The sequence below is a fragment of the Bos indicus genome, chromosome 9 (assembly GCF_029378745.1).
Source record: "Bos indicus isolate NIAB-ARS_2022 breed Sahiwal x Tharparkar chromosome 9, NIAB-ARS_B.indTharparkar_mat_pri_1.0, whole genome shotgun sequence".
Lineage (NCBI taxonomy): Eukaryota > Metazoa > Chordata > Mammalia > Artiodactyla > Bovidae > Bos > Bos indicus.
This window is the reverse complement of record NC_091768.1, coordinates 80041711-80058809: the sequence shown is the minus strand read 5'-3', so window position 1 is coordinate 80058809 and position 17099 is coordinate 80041711. Positions and strand designations below refer to the sequence as shown.

Below are 17099 nucleotides of genomic sequence, written 5' to 3'. Positions count from 1 at the left end.
CTAGAGTGGGTTACCATTTCCTTCTCCAGGGGATCTTCCCGACCCAGGGATCGAACCCGGTCTCTCGCACTGGAGGCAGACACTTTAACCTCTGAGCCACCAGGGAAGCCCCTGTGTTTTGAGGACACTGGGAAAGACCCAGTTCTGGATTTGCCTCCCTGATATTAAAGGCTTCCCTGGTAGCTCAGATGGTAAAGAGTCTGCCTATAATGCTGGAGACCTGGGTTCTATCCCTGAGTCGGGAAGATCCCCTGGAGAAGGAAATGGCAACCCACTCCAGTATTCTTGTCTGGAAAACCCCAGGAATGGAGGAGCCTGGGGGGCTACAGTCCATGGGGTCACAAAGAGTCGGACACGACTGAATGACTACCATATTAAGATGTGACTTATTTTGAGGCTCTGAGGCTGACCACAGTCATACAGAAGGAGGTTAAAGCTAAGAAAACTGACTTAATAATTTTTTAGATGGTACAGTGCTACTTTATATCATAATTATACAGCATTAGATGACACTGCTTATTTTTAAGCAAACCTGAAAATACACATCTCCTGCACTGGCAGGTGGGTTCTCTACCACTAGTACCACTTGGGAAGCTAAGTTTAAGAGACATGTATATAAATTACATTCAAAATCTTATACTTCTCTAAGACTTTGTAATAGAAGTCATTTACATGCTCTGCTTCCCACAATGAATTGTGATGCTATGGGACAAAAGCAGATAACAGGCATGAGAAATCAGAATTCTTTGGGATAAATATATTTTAAATTTCCAAGGTACCATGCAGATTCTTCAGCCATGAGACAGAGTTCCATTTTTAAATCAGAATGGGACTCTCATAACAGGTTAGTTGACTATTTGTAGCAACTAGCCCTTTTCACATGTATTTAAATCAGTCTGGCAATAAATATTATCCCAAGATTATTTTAGGACAAAATATCCCGCTTAGAGTTCAGCCGTGGGAAATGTGGAAGGTAGCCACATCTGGAAGCATGCACATGCGGTATGGAAAGAAATTCTGAACACTGCAGGCGGGAGGAGCAGAAATGTAGCAGGAGCGCCAAGGGCACTTGGAGGCCAAAGTGAGAAAACAGAGGGCTGGTCCCTCTTCAGTCTTCAGGGTTTGTTTTTTTTTTTTTTTTCCATCTACTTGTGGATCTTGGTGCCAGGAGCAGAACTTAAAATCACAAAACTTTATAGAGTTTTCCTTTGGCATCCAAAAGAATCTGTTTGACTTCTCATCTCCATCTCTGTTCTTTCTATCACATGTTTTCCCTTTGAGAATCTTTATATCAACCCACATGCCTCAAAGAGGCTCTTCATACCACCTGGAAAAATATGCTCTTCTAACTTTCTGGAAAGGGCTTTAAGCTGCAACTGGGGATCGGAATAATTGACTCTTACTCCTCCCAGTGCCTTTCAGCTTTATTTAACTGATCAGGGAGTAGGAAACACTGCCCATAAACGTTGGACACTAACACGACTGAAAAGATAGAATTCAGAGTTATAAAGTCTCTGCTTCATCTTGACAGGCTGTGCTAGTTTTACGACAACCCTTTTGGGGTGAATTCGAGCCTGGAAAACCACCACTCTGATGAATCCAAGCCAGTTCCTTTGCAATAGTTTCTTCAGCTTGATAACTGCCGTGATTCTTTATCATACCCATAACAACCCAGATACTATGTTAGAGCAAGATAAAAAGTAAAACTTTCTTTGAATGAACAGATTCTTAACCAGTTCTATACCTGTTCATCCTTGTCTTCCTTGCACCTCCATTTTTGACTAACCAGAGGTATCTGCTCACTTTTAAAAATAATTTTGACCAACACATGAATAGATGATGTAATTTCTCATCTAAATGCTTTCTTCTCTGCAATCACCCTCTCTGTTTTGTTTTGTTTTTTGTCTTTTAACTTTACTGAGCCTTTCAATGGCTAAGTCAAAGATCTCTTGGTAAATGTCACATTGCACTTGAAATTATGTGGGCTATTTTCAAATATGTTTTGATATGGATTTCTAACATAATCCCACAGTGATAAGAGAACAGACTCTGTATGAAATTTTTACACCTTGGTTTATGTCCCTGGATACGTTCCAGTGTTTCCTGGTTTATAGTCTATGGGAAGTTAAATAGAATTTGTATCCTGCTGTTGTGTGAAAATTCTATAAATTATCTTAACTATGCTGAATTGGCCTACAGTGCTTTCCAGATCTACTATATCCTTCTACTTTTGTGCATATTCATTCTATAAATTTTTGAGAGTTTGATACTGAAACTCCAACTAAAAATCTTAATTTATCTACTTTAAAAAACAGTTGTAATATATAGTGGAACTATATGTAACTTTGTTCTGCATTTTCCAGAAAGTGAAAGTGAAACTCGCTCAGTCGTATCCAACTCTTTGCCACCCCATGGACTATACAGTCCATGGAATTCTCCAGGCCAGAATACTGGAGTGGGTAGCCTTTCTCTTCTCCAGGGGAATCTTCCCAACCCAGGGATCGAACCCAGGTCTCCTGCATTGCAGGTGGATTCTTTACCAGTTGAGCCACCCCAAGTCTCTTGTAAATGTGCTACCATACTTTCATACCTGTGGCGGATTCATTTCGATATTTGGCAAAACTAATACAATATTGTAAAGTTTAAAAATAAAATAAAATTAAAAAAAAATAAAATTGTAAAGAGAACAAGCAAAATAAATAAATAAATAAAAATAAAAAAGAAAGAAGAAAGAAAAAATAGCTTTTTCGAGTAAGGGTGTTGTAAGTATGTGGGTCCTGGTAGGAAGGAAAATGCAATGAATTCCACCTCGTCAAGACCTCCTGAAGAACCACACCATGGGCCAAAGCTGCTCCAAAAACACAGTAAAGGGACATCCAAGGGGGTGCTCTCCATGTCTAAACATGGAGTGAGAAACATTTGGAGAGGTCTCATCAAGTAGCAGACTTGGGTTTTGATGTCTAGTTCTTTCACCTGCCTCAGAACACATTCAAGTAGAAAGTCTTAAAAAAAAAAAAAATCCCCTATCTAAATTGTTGACTTCATAACCATTATATATAGATTATATGGGCTTATGTTTAATCTTGGTCTCTATAAGTGCTATTTAACTACTTATTTGGGGGAAAAAAGATATCCTTAGCCTCAATATTTTGGCTAGAAATTGGGTGTCCACATAGAATTCATCCTCTTTGGTTGATTTTAGCAAAAATAGGTGACTTCCTGGGGCATTATAAAATAAGTAGCTAAAGGGATCTTCTCAGATCTTTAGCCTGATTATCAAAAGTGTTAAAAAAAAAAAAAAGCCCAGGAATAGTTTCCCTTGGCCTTGAAAACAAATGCCATACAGTAAAATTTAGGAAAGCACATTTTGCATTCTTTTACTGGCCTAAAAACTCACTTTCAGTGAGTCTGGTGAAGGAAAACAAACAAACACCTTAAGTACTCATTTCCTAAACATTTCTTTACCAACTAAGGTCCATTAGCAATTCCAGCAGGCTCGTCATCAATATATTCTGATAAACGACCTAAGTTGATTTTTCATACCTGGATAGAAAAGATCCAGAAACACAGTGAAAAGAAGATTATGGATATAGGTGACTTCAGGCATATGGGATGGAATCAATCAAGAATTAATCAAACCACATGTCTGGGTCAAAAAGGACACACATCCTAGATAACTGATCTTTGACAAAAATGATCTAGATGACTTCTCAGCGTCCCATCAAGCCTGAGTCCAACAACGGCTCATATGTTCTGTTGTCACACAGATGCAGCCAGCTGGCTGCAGGACTGGGGAATCTCTAGAGTTTATGACTCCCTTTGGGAACCTCTTGAATCCTCCTTTCATTCGACAAGGTGCCCTTTAAAAAATTACTTCTCTACACACAATATGCTCTGCCAAAAGATGAGTAATTTATTTCCCTGCAGCGTGTAATGTCTTGGCCAACCTGATGCCGTTTCAGATGTGAACGGGTTTAAAGGTGGGACATCTCTTTACTTTGGCGCCAATCCGCCGTGTGTGTTGTCCATGTAATTATGGCCCAGCTTAACTATCAGGAGGTTCCTACTCCATAATTTTACTTAATTTTCTGAGTTTGCCAACAGGATTAAAATATATTTTTATTTTAAAATGATAAATATGTTTCTATAAATGATTTTTGCTAGAAAAGGTTAAGAGTAAATTTCTACTTCATTAGATGTACATTTACTAAATTTCTTTAAATAGACATATTCACTTCCTAGAAACTTTGAAATAAAAAACTGAAAAGGCAGTAATTTGTTTTATTTTTTTACTCATAGGCTTTCTCACCTAATGTGCTTTTCTATGCCCACATATGCTATGTTATAAATATTACACTGCAGGATTCAAACTGATCTTGGGAAAGTCATGAACTCTTATAAGCCTGTTTCTTCATCTATAAAATGGGGAGAATATCCTCTTTCTTGGGTACCTATTTTTCATGTTTGCTGCAAGAATTACACATCAGATCACAGATGTTATGTGAAAGTGCTTTGTAAACCATAGTGCATTATGCAAATATAAGTTATTTCTGTTGATCTGGGTATTTTAATCTTACCCAACTAATGGCAAACATGATCTCTGAGTGGACTGATGATACCCTTCTATTTGCCATGGTAGCTTTTATTTGCAGAACCATATGGTGCACGGTATACATACAGAAGATGGACTGATTATGCCTGAGACTATTAATCAATATTGTTTCATATGCATGGAAAAGGAAAACTGATGATTAAGCTCTCAGTATGGGGCTACATTTTAAATCCTGTTAAATGTGTCAGGAGAGTTAAACTTCCCTACGTACTGGAGAAGCCTAATCTAATGTTGCTGTTGTTCAGTCACTAAGTCATGTTTGACTGTTTGTGACCCCGTGGACTACAGCACACCAGGCACCCCTGTCTTGCAGAGTTTGCTCAAATTCATGTCCATTGAGTTGGTGATGCTATCTGACCATCTCATACTCTGCCACCCTCTTCTCCTTCTGCCTTCAATCTTTCCCAGCATCAGGGTCTTTTCCAATGAGTCAACTCTGCAACAGGTGGCCAAAGACTGGAGCTTCAGCTTCAGCATCAGCCCTTTCAATGAATATTCAGAACTGATTTCCTTTAGGATTGATTGGTTTGATGCCTGTGCAGCCAAGGGACTCTTAAAAGTCTTCCACACACAATTAGAAAGCATCAATTCTCTGGTGCTCAGCCTTCTTTACAGTCCAACTCTCACATCCACTCCTGACTACTAGAAAAACCACAGCTTTGACTATATAGACCTTTGTCAGCAAAATGATGTCTTTGCTTTTTAATACGCTATTTAGGTTTGTCATAGCTTTCCTTCCAAGGAGCAAGCATCTTTTAATTTCATGCCTGCAGTCTCCATCTACAGTGATTTTGGAGCCCAAGAAAAGAAAATCTATCACTATTTCCACTCTTTCCCCTTCTATTTGCCATGAAGTGATGGGACTGGATGGAACTGGATCTGTTTTTTCAATGTTGAGTTTTAAGCCAGCTTTTTCACTTAGTGTCGAATACTTCTGTACAGTAATGAAAAAATATACAGTCTGAGACACTATTTATCATTTGCATAATAAGCAGCAATGTGCACAGGCTGCATCTCAAAGCAATAACTCAATCTTGCAAGTACATCAATATCACCAAAGGATATACTATAGATGCCCAAGAGGGCTCTGGCCAAGATGCTCTCAGAAACCAGAGAATTGCCTTTTACTTCTTTAGGATGAACTGCATTATATTTCTTGACATACAGGCTAATGTTCTCAGGCGTGTGAATTATGATGTGTTTTAGTCAAACATCTGTTCTCTTTTGAATAACAATTTTGTATACTATGTGATTTTCTCAAGTTGTATTCTTTAGAATAAATTAAAATGTCTAATAAAATGCTTTGCTACTCTCACCCTAGGAAAGCAGCAAAGATAGAAAAAAGAGTTAGAAACATAATTGTGCCATGTTAAGAGAAGGTATATTTATCCATTCATCTTAGAATAAAAAATGCAATGAAATATTTGGTATATAACTTAAATGAAGTAGTAAGAGAAACAGAACAAAGCAATATATGGTGGAAAAGCAGTTAATAGTAAACCTGGTTTCAGCCTGGATTCAAGTGACTTCATTTGCTTATTCAAGTAGGTAAAATTTTAGGTAGAGCTGCACAGATTATAATAATTTTATGATATGCAGCTAACATGATTTTTTGCAACTAAATTGTGCAATTATAAATGTATCTTTAAAAATTCATAAAAAATAAAGGTAGTATTGAAAATAAAAATAAAACATCTAAAATAAAAATACACATATAAAGCTTTAATACATAAGCTACACAAATGTGAGTACTGACATAATTATACATGTATATGTCTTTGTACATACAGACATATACACATGTATTTCTAAGAATCCTGAGAAATAAAGAAGATTTTTAACATCTTTGAACCGAATTTTTAAAGACATAAACAAAAGTGAAAAGAAATCTGCTAGCAAAAGCTATTCCTCTGATACATATGACCTGACATCACTGCTCAAACACATCTTCTGTCCTCCCTGCCAGACCTCACCTCTGTAACACTCAAGAGTGACTTGTGATCTTGCCGATTTTAAGATGTTCAACTATAAGCTAAATCTGAGAAAATTAAAATTTACTTTTTTGGGCTTCCCTGTGGCTCAGATGGTAAAGCATCTGCCTGCAATGTGGGAGACCCAGGTTTGATCCCTGGGTCGGGAAGATCCCCTGGAGAAGGAAATGGCAACCCACTCCAGTACTCTTGCCTGGAAAACTCCATGGACTGTCACCTGAGGAGCCTGGTAGGCGACAGTCCATGGAGTCACAAAGAGTTGGACACTACTGAGTGACTTCACTTTGGCATAATTTTAGGTTTCAGAATATTACATTACATTATTAATCTTTGGCCATTGCTAATTCTTGCAATTCCAGGCTTCAAATCACTACAATATTGTATTAACATGAAGCTTTCTTATCCTAATCAGTGCAGAAAAGTAAGAATTTAATGACCAAACCAATGCTAAGGGTTTTGTTACTAGCACACGTGCAAATTCTCTTGACTCTGCTCATGTATCTCAGGCTCCTCCATTCCCATCACAGTCTAAAACACTGAACCATCTTACCTTACTTGGATCATTGATTGCCACAGCCTCTCATCTACAGACACTACATGGCTGCTGTAATCCATTCTCCACATTATGTCCAGCTTCACCTTTACAAAACGTGTCTCCGATCATATCAGTCCACAGGCCTCAAACCTTTTGCTCTTACACAGATCAAAATACAGAGCCTTTACCTTCCTTCTGTATCACACCCACTGCTCTGTCACTCTCCTGCTCTTTCTTGGTTCTCAGGTTATATGATCTTTCTTTAATGCCTTGAGTACACGCTATAATCGCCAATTACAGCAATTGTTTTGCACAAGAAATGCCCTCTATCTGAAATAGTTTTTACCCACCTCCTACCCCCACCTCTCATCTAGTTAATTCCTATTGATCCTTCAGCTTTCAGTTTAGGCATCATGTCTTCTGTCACATGCTTTCAACACCACCATGTATATTGTACGTGGTGACGTATTTGATTAACATCAGTCTCTCCTGGGGCTCCCCTTGTGGCTCAGCTGGTAAAGAATCCACCTGCAATGCAGGAGATCTGGGTTCAATTCCTGGGTTGGGAAGATGCCCTGGAGAAGAGAAAGGCTACCCACTCAGTATTCAGTCTCTCTTACTACAATATAAGCTCCATGAGACATGGGGACAAGTTTTATTTTGGGGGGATTTGAATAAAGAATATCAGAAAGACATCGACACAATATAGTTTGCCTAAGTTCAACCTGAGTTCATTATGTATTCATGGAATTTTTTCTTTAAACTGTCTAAATTCCACATGCTTCTTTTAATAAATCATATACTTTTAATAACCACCAAGCCTCTCACAGAAGGTTCCAAAAATGACGCAAATAAAAACCATTAAATGACTTTCCATAGTGTCTGAAGAAGCTGTTGTACAAGTCTGGCCAGTAAGGAATTGTTAGATTCATGTGCTCTGTATCATTGCCTTTTAATTTAAATTTTCTTTTTAGAAGGTGTTTTTAATATCATTGAATGTGCAGAAATCTGTTCTGAATTTATATCATTTAAAATCAGCCTTAAAAGTCAGTGATTTATGAAGAACACTGACTCGATGATGGTTTACAACATTTTTCCCTCCTGAGAGGAGACCTATGCTGGGAAAAATAAAACATCCCGAGTCTCATTAATGGAAACAGAGCTGAACAGACAACTGTAACTATTGCAGATTACTGAAAACTGCCAGGAAATTCTAAAAGCAAAAACAAGGTTGGGCTGGCAGATTAATGTGCCTTTCATGTACAATCCTGAAATATAAAACCATGGAATTTTCTAATGTTAATGGATATTTCTGTCAATATTTGTCTAGGCACTTTTATGTTGTATATTACAGAAGAGATTAAACAGAGGAAAACTCACTTTACAAAGTTGGATCCCAGTGCAGATGTATTCATATGCTACCTATTCAGTTTCCAACTTCTGGAGGTGCACTTGAGGTTTATTATTTTATTTACTAAAGATAATGAGCCCACAAAGTTCATCTGTCGAAGAAGAATGAATCTGAATAAAATTTGCTCAACTAATTAATTCATGTTTATGCCGCAAGAGTCTCGGATTGAATTTAGGCCATCCCCCAAGCTCCTCCCTTCTTCATCTACCAATGCAGTGATTGATTTATCAAGTAGTTATTGAGCACCTTTTAAGTGACAGGTTTTTAAAACAACAAGAGCTCATGAACTAGTTGGAAACTGAGGAAGATAAGCAAAACAGATACATAGGATACAAAGCTGTAAAAACTCTCCTGTAGGTAAATACAGACTTTTCTTAGAACACAGCTGCTGGGAGCATTTGCTCAGGCCATCTCACCTGTGAGAAGCACAGACCTGATTTCCACACTTTTCGTCCCAGCTGAGTCATTCAGCTTTAGTCAGCTATTCCTTCCCCACAAACCTTCAAGTGCATGACCAGTAGCTTTAGGTAAGCTGTAGTAATGCCCTGCTCTAAAAGATGCCAAACTTTGTCACCTCATTCCTACTGGTCTGTGGACTTCGTTGTGCTTCCAACATTAGGGAGTTTTAACAACAATACAGGGTATACCAATGTCTTACAGAATGTTACTGAATTTTGAAAAAAACACTTCATATTCACTTAAGGTTCAAAACTAAATTCATCCTAAAAGGGAACCTTCCTAATAGCGTTGGTGGGAATGTAAGTTTCTACGGACATTATGGAAAACAGTATGGACATTCCTCAGAAAACTAAAAAACAGAATTACCATGTGATCTAGCAACCCCACTCCTGGGCATATACTTAGACAAAACTATAATTTAAAAAGATACATGCACCCCTATGTTCATAGCAATACTATTCACAGTAGCCAAAACATGTAAACAATCTAAATGTCTATCAACAGAAGATGTGGTACTTATATACAATGGAATACTACTCAGCCATACAAAAGAATGAAACAGTGCTATTTGCTGCAATATGGATGCAACTAGAGGTTATCATACTAAGTGAAGTCCGAAAGAGAAAGACAAATACCACATGATGTCACTTACCTGTGAATCTAAAATATGGCACAAATCAAACTGTCTATAAAACAGCAGACTCACAGACATAGAGGTCAGACTTCTGGTTGCCAGTGGGGAAAGGGGAGGGAGAGGGAGAGGGATGGACTGGAAGTTTGGGGTTATTAGATTCAAACTATTACATTTAGAATGGATAAGCAACAAGGTCATACTGCATAGTACAGGGAACTATACCCAATCTCTTGGGATTAACTATAATGGAAAAGAATATATTTTTTAAAAGATTGTATATATGTGTATAACTGAGTCACTTTGCTGTAAAGCCTAGATTGGCACAACATTGTAAATCAACTATACTTTAATAAAAATGGTTTAAAAAGTTAAATTCACTCTAGAGTACACTAGGTTGTGTGTTATGGACTTAGAAGCATTACAGGAAACTCCTTGAAAGAAACCTTGTATTTCTAAACAGAACAAGCCATTTATTAGATTGTTGAGTTGACTGCCATATCTTAGGGGAAAAAAAAAAAAAGCATTTCTGAACTAGATTGTTGGTATTTATATTTAGAGCCAAGGAATCAAAGTGAATTTCTCTGACCCTGACAGAGTCTAAAGATTTTTCTGGCCAAGAATGCTACACCCACATGGTTCCATGAAGAGCACCAACACTCAGCAAACTGTGAAGAAGCCACAAAGCCTCTATGCCTTCCTTTCACTTCCCATTGGACACCTCTCATATTGACTCATGAACAAGATACATTTACCGAGCACCTACTATCTTCTAGGCATAGTTTTAAGTGCTTGGTATATACAACACTGAAAACAAATAAACTAACATTCTACCTCTTCACTTCATTCAAGGCCATTTTCACGAGCACCCACTCTGTGCCTGGAACTGTGCTCAGCACTCGGAATAGTGACTTAGAAATGCAGCATGGCGTCTGTTCAAAAGTGAAGTTGTCTACACATACGTTCAAATATGAAAGAGAAAATGGTGCGGGTACCATTTATCTTGGGCTTCTCTGGTGGCATTAAAGGTAAAGAACCCACCTGCCAATGCAGGAGACATAAGAGATCTGGGTTCCATGCCTGGATGGGGAAGATCCCCAGATGAGGGCATGGCAACCCACTTCAGTATACTTCCCTGGAGAATCTCATGGACAGAGGAGCCTGGTGGGCTACAGTCCATAGGGTTTCAAAGAGTCGGACATGACTGAAGCGACTTAGTAGGCACGCACCAGTTATCTTACCTTGTAACGAGTTGAAGATGGAGAAGAGGTACATGAAGGGGACATTCAAAGGTCCCCAGGCAAAGAAAGAAAACCCCCACGTCATGCCCAGGAGAAACGTCAGGCTGACCACGCTACGCAGGTTCCGGAGAACCTCCTCACGCAGCGTCCGGCTGCTTCTCTTGCCGTTCCTCCCACAGATCTGCACCATCACCACAATGAACATGGCGACGTTCAGGAAAAACATGAGTCCGAAATACCCGGCGCAGGTCACGTAAAATACGACAGGATCCTGTATCCAACAGCTTAAAGGAGAGGAGACAGAAAGAAAGAGATTAATCCTCACGCTCTGTTTACCTAAGAGGCTTACTTTGGGATTCTGCATACTTTACAGGTGGGCCTTCCTCAAATGCCCTTCAAGTCCCTTTAGGAAGTCACTTCATTTGGGGGACCTGAGTTTCTTCCTCGATGTTTACATAAGTTTTTTGTTTTTGTTTTCTTTTGGATAGTCATTATCTTAATACCTAGTTATTTAAGTCAACAATTAAGAAAACAAGGTAGCCTCTTAAACTCTGACTTGGTGTGAAGACATTATTGTTTGGCTCACTCTAAACCACATCTATCCCCTTTCTCTTATGGGCCTCCATTCCAGAGGATGGGAAACTTTCTCAGTTTCCTTTGTTATTTAAATGGTGGCCATGTGGACATTCTGGAGAAAGAAATGGCAACCCACTCCAGTCGTCTTGCCTGGAGAAACCCATGGACAGAGGAGCCTGGAGGCTACAGTCTATGAGATCAGCCAGACACCACTGAGTGACTAAGCATGTATGGACTTTGTTCTACAAAATGATATGGTAGCAGAGTCCACTAAGGGATTTTAAGAGAGGTATTCCTGACAGACGGACTGGAAAAGCCCTTATTTCTTATTTCTGCTTTGAACATGAATGCAAGCTCTGTGGCTGTAGTCATCATCTTCTATCCAGGAAAGGAAGATCAAGAAAGCTATAGGGTTGCTGGTCCTAACATTTTCAGCCACAAAATTAATGCTGGTTATTGCCTTCTTCCAAGTTTCTTATTATGTGAAAAGAGTAATACTTACTTATTTAAGACATACATAATTGTGGATTCCATTATTAGGAACAAAATAATTCCTATTAATATAATTGGTCTAATTGAGGCACAACCTATTGTATAACTCTGTTATTCTTTGCTGAAGCTTCTAATGCACAAATGAAAAGCTTACATCATAACATCCTTGTGAGATGAGGAAAGATATACTTGCTATTCAGAATGATATATATCTGAAAATAGATGGAAGTAATTTTAAAGGGTACTAAAAGTAAAATTAAAATACTGCAATTTGCAGATGCCCCAGTACCTAATTAATACTATGCAAGTTCTTAGGTACCAAAAATATTTAGATGAATTATTTAAGACAATTAATCTTCAAATTCTAAAGCATATGGTCATCATTTTGGTAGGTTGTGTCTACCATGGTATAACTTGACCATCCCAAAGGCAAAAGCTGTCTTGAACATCTTTGAGTCCTATAACCTGGCAAGATTCCTGGCATATAGTAAATTCTCAATTAATGAGAGTTGTTGATGGCACAACAGCTTGCTGAATCATACCTTAAAGGCCTGTAAAAGTTGACTCACATACTTTTTATATTCCCTTATTTAGAACTTATGCACTGACTTGTACCTTTACTATAGCTTATTTTAAAGGTCCCCAAATGATACGGCTTGCCCCTGCAGCTAATCTTACTTTCTATATGGAAGTCTCCCTAGAATCTGAAATTCCAGGCCAGATCATCCTTTACTTCCCACTAGCTCTCTTGGGGGCTTTTGAATGTTACTTTGGAAACATAAAAGGGAGGACCAGGAAGAAAGGAACAGGACTGGATACTGACTGGATATAAAAGTGATATCCATCCATGAAATGAGCAAAGAAATGTGGCATCACAGTCAAGAGTAAGCTCTTCATTCATTCAGTAATTCAGTCAACCCACAAATAATACTGAGTACTTAATTATGTGCTACATAAAATACAAGAAAACTAACTGCCCAAAGTGAACAGTTTAAAAATCTTAGCCTCAATAATCTCACAGTCTGAAGGGAATTTTTCAAATTATTCAAGATCCATTCTCTCCACTTTCACACAATAATCATATTGTTACTGAATCCCTCACTGTCTGATGCTGCTACTTAACTCTCTGGAAGATGCATGTGGTTTAACAAGGTGGAAGTATTAGGAAACTTCCTCAAAGAGACAGGATCTTCTAAGTCTAGAAGAGAGAATCTTAGGCTTCTTCTGAACTCCAGATGAGAAGAGCCCAACATTCATAAAAGCAGCTCACACAGTTCAGGGCTTTCAACTGAATTCATGTATGGTATAGCAGAGGCCTTGGCAAAGACATATAAATACAACTTAACCTTCCAAAATAAGAAGCTCACTATTGGCATGAAAACTCACACTAAACTTCAGGAAATGAAGCATATAGTACTAATACTCATCACAAATAAATTCCCAACAAACTTTTGTCACTTACAATTCATCACCTTGTTCTCTTCCGTAACTCTTTTTTCCATAGACTTCATTTTGCTTTCTGCTCGCTAGAACAATGGACACAACTAAGATAGGCACACCTGTTGTAACAAAAGCATGACAGAAACTTTTCTGAAACATCTGAAATTGCTTTATAAGACTGAAAATGGCAAGGGGAAAAAAAGAAAGTAAACACTCCATATTGTAAAATCAAATTTCCTAGAACTGGCAGCTTGGTTGAAAACAACAATAAAATCCCCTTTGTGGTATGAAACATCCAACTCTAATTAGCAACAGTCTAAATCTTAAGTATTCTGTTTACTTGCTGGTACCCACTAGAGTATAAGGACCTGCCCTACACTGAACATAGCACCAGAAAACGTAGTTTCATGGATGACACCCATTAGATTGACTGGGTTCAGGTTGGAAAGTAAGTGCAGCTTCATTCTACCCCTTTCTATAGGAAGAAACATCTTAAGAATAAGTTGAGAGGAAACAATGGGGGCAGAAAGTCTTTACAGTCATCTCTTTTCTCTCATGAGAATCTATATAGATTTGCATGTATATTTCAGTAGGGAAATGCTAGCCCACCTGAATTCCCTGAAAGGTGCCTTCACTGACTCCTAAGGAGGTACTGAACACCTTGCAAATGTCTCATTTCCCCCCTGCCATCTGAAAAAGATTTGTGATAAAGCTTGAAAATGCCTGCCCCAATACAGAACCCAGATAAAAGAAGAAGCCTGATTGGAAGACTGTAAACAGGCTAACATAGCCATCCGTGTCTGGCTGAGGAATCATGGTAAGAAGTTCAAAGCAAGAATTCTGTCAGTATTCTGGTTGCACTCACAAAAATAACCTTTTCACTCAGGTTTCCAAGACATGGGCATGTGTCTAGGGGCAAGAATAGTTAAGAGTCTGAGCTGGCCTTTCTATTTTGAAATATAATGGAAATCCACCACTGTCTGCCAGCTGCTTCTTCAGACTTGGGTGGGCTGGCTCTGGACACAGGAAATAAGTTGGTGGTGACTCAAGAGCTAAGGTTTTTTTTTTTCCCCCTTTAATCGTGACTTTTGTGAGGACTGTGGAACCGTTTTAAAAACACCCCTGCCTTCGGTTATGTATATCAAATGCATATCATTCACAATCATGAAGTTTCTTTTAGCAGTCCTATTCTTTCAAAATAGGATTTTCCTATGAGAACCTAGTGATTTCCAGGACAGGAAAAAAAAATGCAGGAGGCTTACCCCAGCCAACGATGCAGAATTTCAGGATGTACCGACGAATGTAAGTGTTAAATACTTTCACCAGAGCAATATACATGTGAATCGCTTCTAGTCCCATCCAGGTAAAGGCAGCTAGAAGGAAGAAGTGCAGGAGGGCTGCGATGGCTGTGCAAAGTCCATCCACATGAAATGAGGTGATCCACCTGTCCAGGAGGAAGACGAGATTCAGGAACAGCAGGGCTGTGCTGAGGTTCATCAGGATTTTGGAGGGATAATCCCTTCGTAATTTTCTTTAGGAAAAAAAGGAGGAGCAATAGAATATATGAGAATGATATTGTAAATAGATCTTTTAAGCACAGGCAGTTAATTCACATCTTATACAGCTCTGCAATAACCTAGATAGTACCATCTTTATGACATGGTTCCACTGCGAGGAGGGCCAAAGATATAAGAGTACCAGGCAAATTATAAACATTTAAAAAAAAATACTAATCTAATTTCAAAACTGTTTCCAAATTTTCTAATTGGTTACAACAGATTGATTTTTTTTTAATCCAGGAAAAATTCTAGATTTATTAGAAAAAATATTTTTGTTAAAAACCAATTTCCCTAAAATTTGTTGAAATTTCTTGATTTCTAATGAGGTCAGGGTCCTTTTTTAAAAAGACTTCCTGTTTCAAAACCAATTTTATAAGATTTATTTTGCTTTCATCTTTTTTTCATCTTGTATTTTCACAAAAGTGTTTTCATCTTTTACCATAAAAAGCAATTCATACAATTGTTATTTACTTAAATACCAATCATATGTAACAGGGTTACATACATTTTATCAATAGAAATATAGTAACTATAAATTAAGATTCTAAAGCTGGGAAACTCATGTTGCATGATACATCTCATGAGAAATCTGAACATTAAAACTGAATCCTACATGATTCACAAGGTGTATATATGTTTTTTAAAAGCTGAGACAATTCTCGTATTCATGTTTTGCAACAGTCCGCTCTGGATTTGGCAGATAGAAAAAAAAGAAAAACTTACTCAAAAGCAACATATGTCAGGAGGGTAGCTGCTGAAAAGATGGCAGATATTCCACACCCAATATAGGTAATGAAGGTGAGGATTTTAGTGTTTTTTGCATCCAACTGTGAAGCAGTTCCTTGAAGGTCCTACCAAAAACATGAGAAAGAGCTGTAATAATCTCTTTTCATGAGAACCCTGTTTTGTTTTAGTAGAAGCTTCATGACAACACTTAGAATCCAACTCCATCTTAGGGGCTAACTACAACAGTGTAAATCAATACAGGCGAATCTCATTTTAAGTGTTTGCCTTTATTGCACTTCACAGACACCGCATTCTTTTTACAAACTGAACATTTGTGGCAACTCTGAATTAAGACATTTTCCCAACATTTGCTCACTTTGGGTCTCTGTGTTGCACTTTGGTAAATCTCATCATATTTAAAACTTGTTCAGTCCATTGTTATTATATTTGTCATGTTGACCTGTGATCAGTGATCTTCAATGTCACTGCTTGATAAACTGAAGCTTAGATGATGGTGACCAATTTCTAGCAATAAAATTTTTTAAAGTAAGGTATCTATATTGTCTTTTTTTTCCTTTTAGAGATAATGACATTGCACATTCACAGGCTACAGTATTGTACAAATGTAACTTTTATATGTACTGGGAAACCCAAAAATTTGTATGACTCATTTTATCTTGATATTTGCTTTATTGCAGTGGTCTGGAACCAAACCCACAAAAATATCTCCGAGGTATGCCTGTACTGAAATTTCCACTTATTGTACTCTTGTGGATCATGCCATGAAATAAAAATGTAGCATTATTGAGAGAGTTGTACATGGTTTTTTATCATTACCTATTACCCAAGCTCTTTGCACATCAGTATAACTTGAAGAGCAAAACCATTGGTTCCCCTAACAAAAACTGGAAAGGAGGTCACTGTCTTGAATTATAAATAACCAGACCCTTCCTACCATTTGCAGGGCTGGGGTCCCAAGTACAAAGGCCACTGTGGTCCATGTGTCCAAGCCCTCAGGTGGGCCCTGGTTTCTTTGCTTGGTAGGGTGGGACTCATCTGAGACAGCCAGAGGCTGGCTGGCACGTGGCTGCCCAGTTCTAAGAGTAGTGCTGAGGCTCTTACTGTGGTCATTGCAAAGTTTGGTACATATATGGTCTTTCCTTTTCTGTTATCATAAATAAGAAGCCACCAAGAATTTTTTTTTTTTTGGGGGGGGTGTCATAGTTTTTTGATTTTTATACACTTGAAAAGTTGTTACTTATAAGTGTTAGGGGTTGGACTTCCCTGGTGGTCCAGCGGATAAGAATCTGCCTGCCAATGTAGAGGACACAGGTTCAATCCCTGGTCCGGGAAAATTCCACATGCAGAGGGGAATTCCAATGCAGAGGTGCCTGTGCACCGCAACTACTGAGCCTGCGCTCTAGAG

General features: G+C 38.2%; 1 protein-coding gene across 9 annotated transcripts in view; it reads right to left on the bottom strand.

The window, feature by feature from the left end:
* ADGRG6 (adhesion G protein-coupled receptor G6) overlaps positions 1 to 17099 on the bottom strand; it is a 153578-nt gene that overhangs the window by 14529 nt on the left and 121950 nt on the right. For 8 of the 9 annotated variants that reach the window (XM_019967514.2, XM_019967515.2, XM_070796266.1 and 5 more), the window contains 4 exons: positions 15671 to 15798; positions 14651 to 14919; positions 13411 to 13507; positions 10881 to 11164 (listed from right to left, as the gene is read on the bottom strand). In XM_019967514.2, the coding sequence (XP_019823073.1) occupies positions 10881 to 11164; positions 13411 to 13507; positions 14651 to 14919; positions 15671 to 15798 (778 nt within the window). The remainder of the gene's footprint in view (positions 1 to 10880; positions 11165 to 13410; positions 13508 to 14650; positions 14920 to 15670; positions 15799 to 17099) is intronic. The other variant, XM_070796264.1, reaches the window with a different exon arrangement.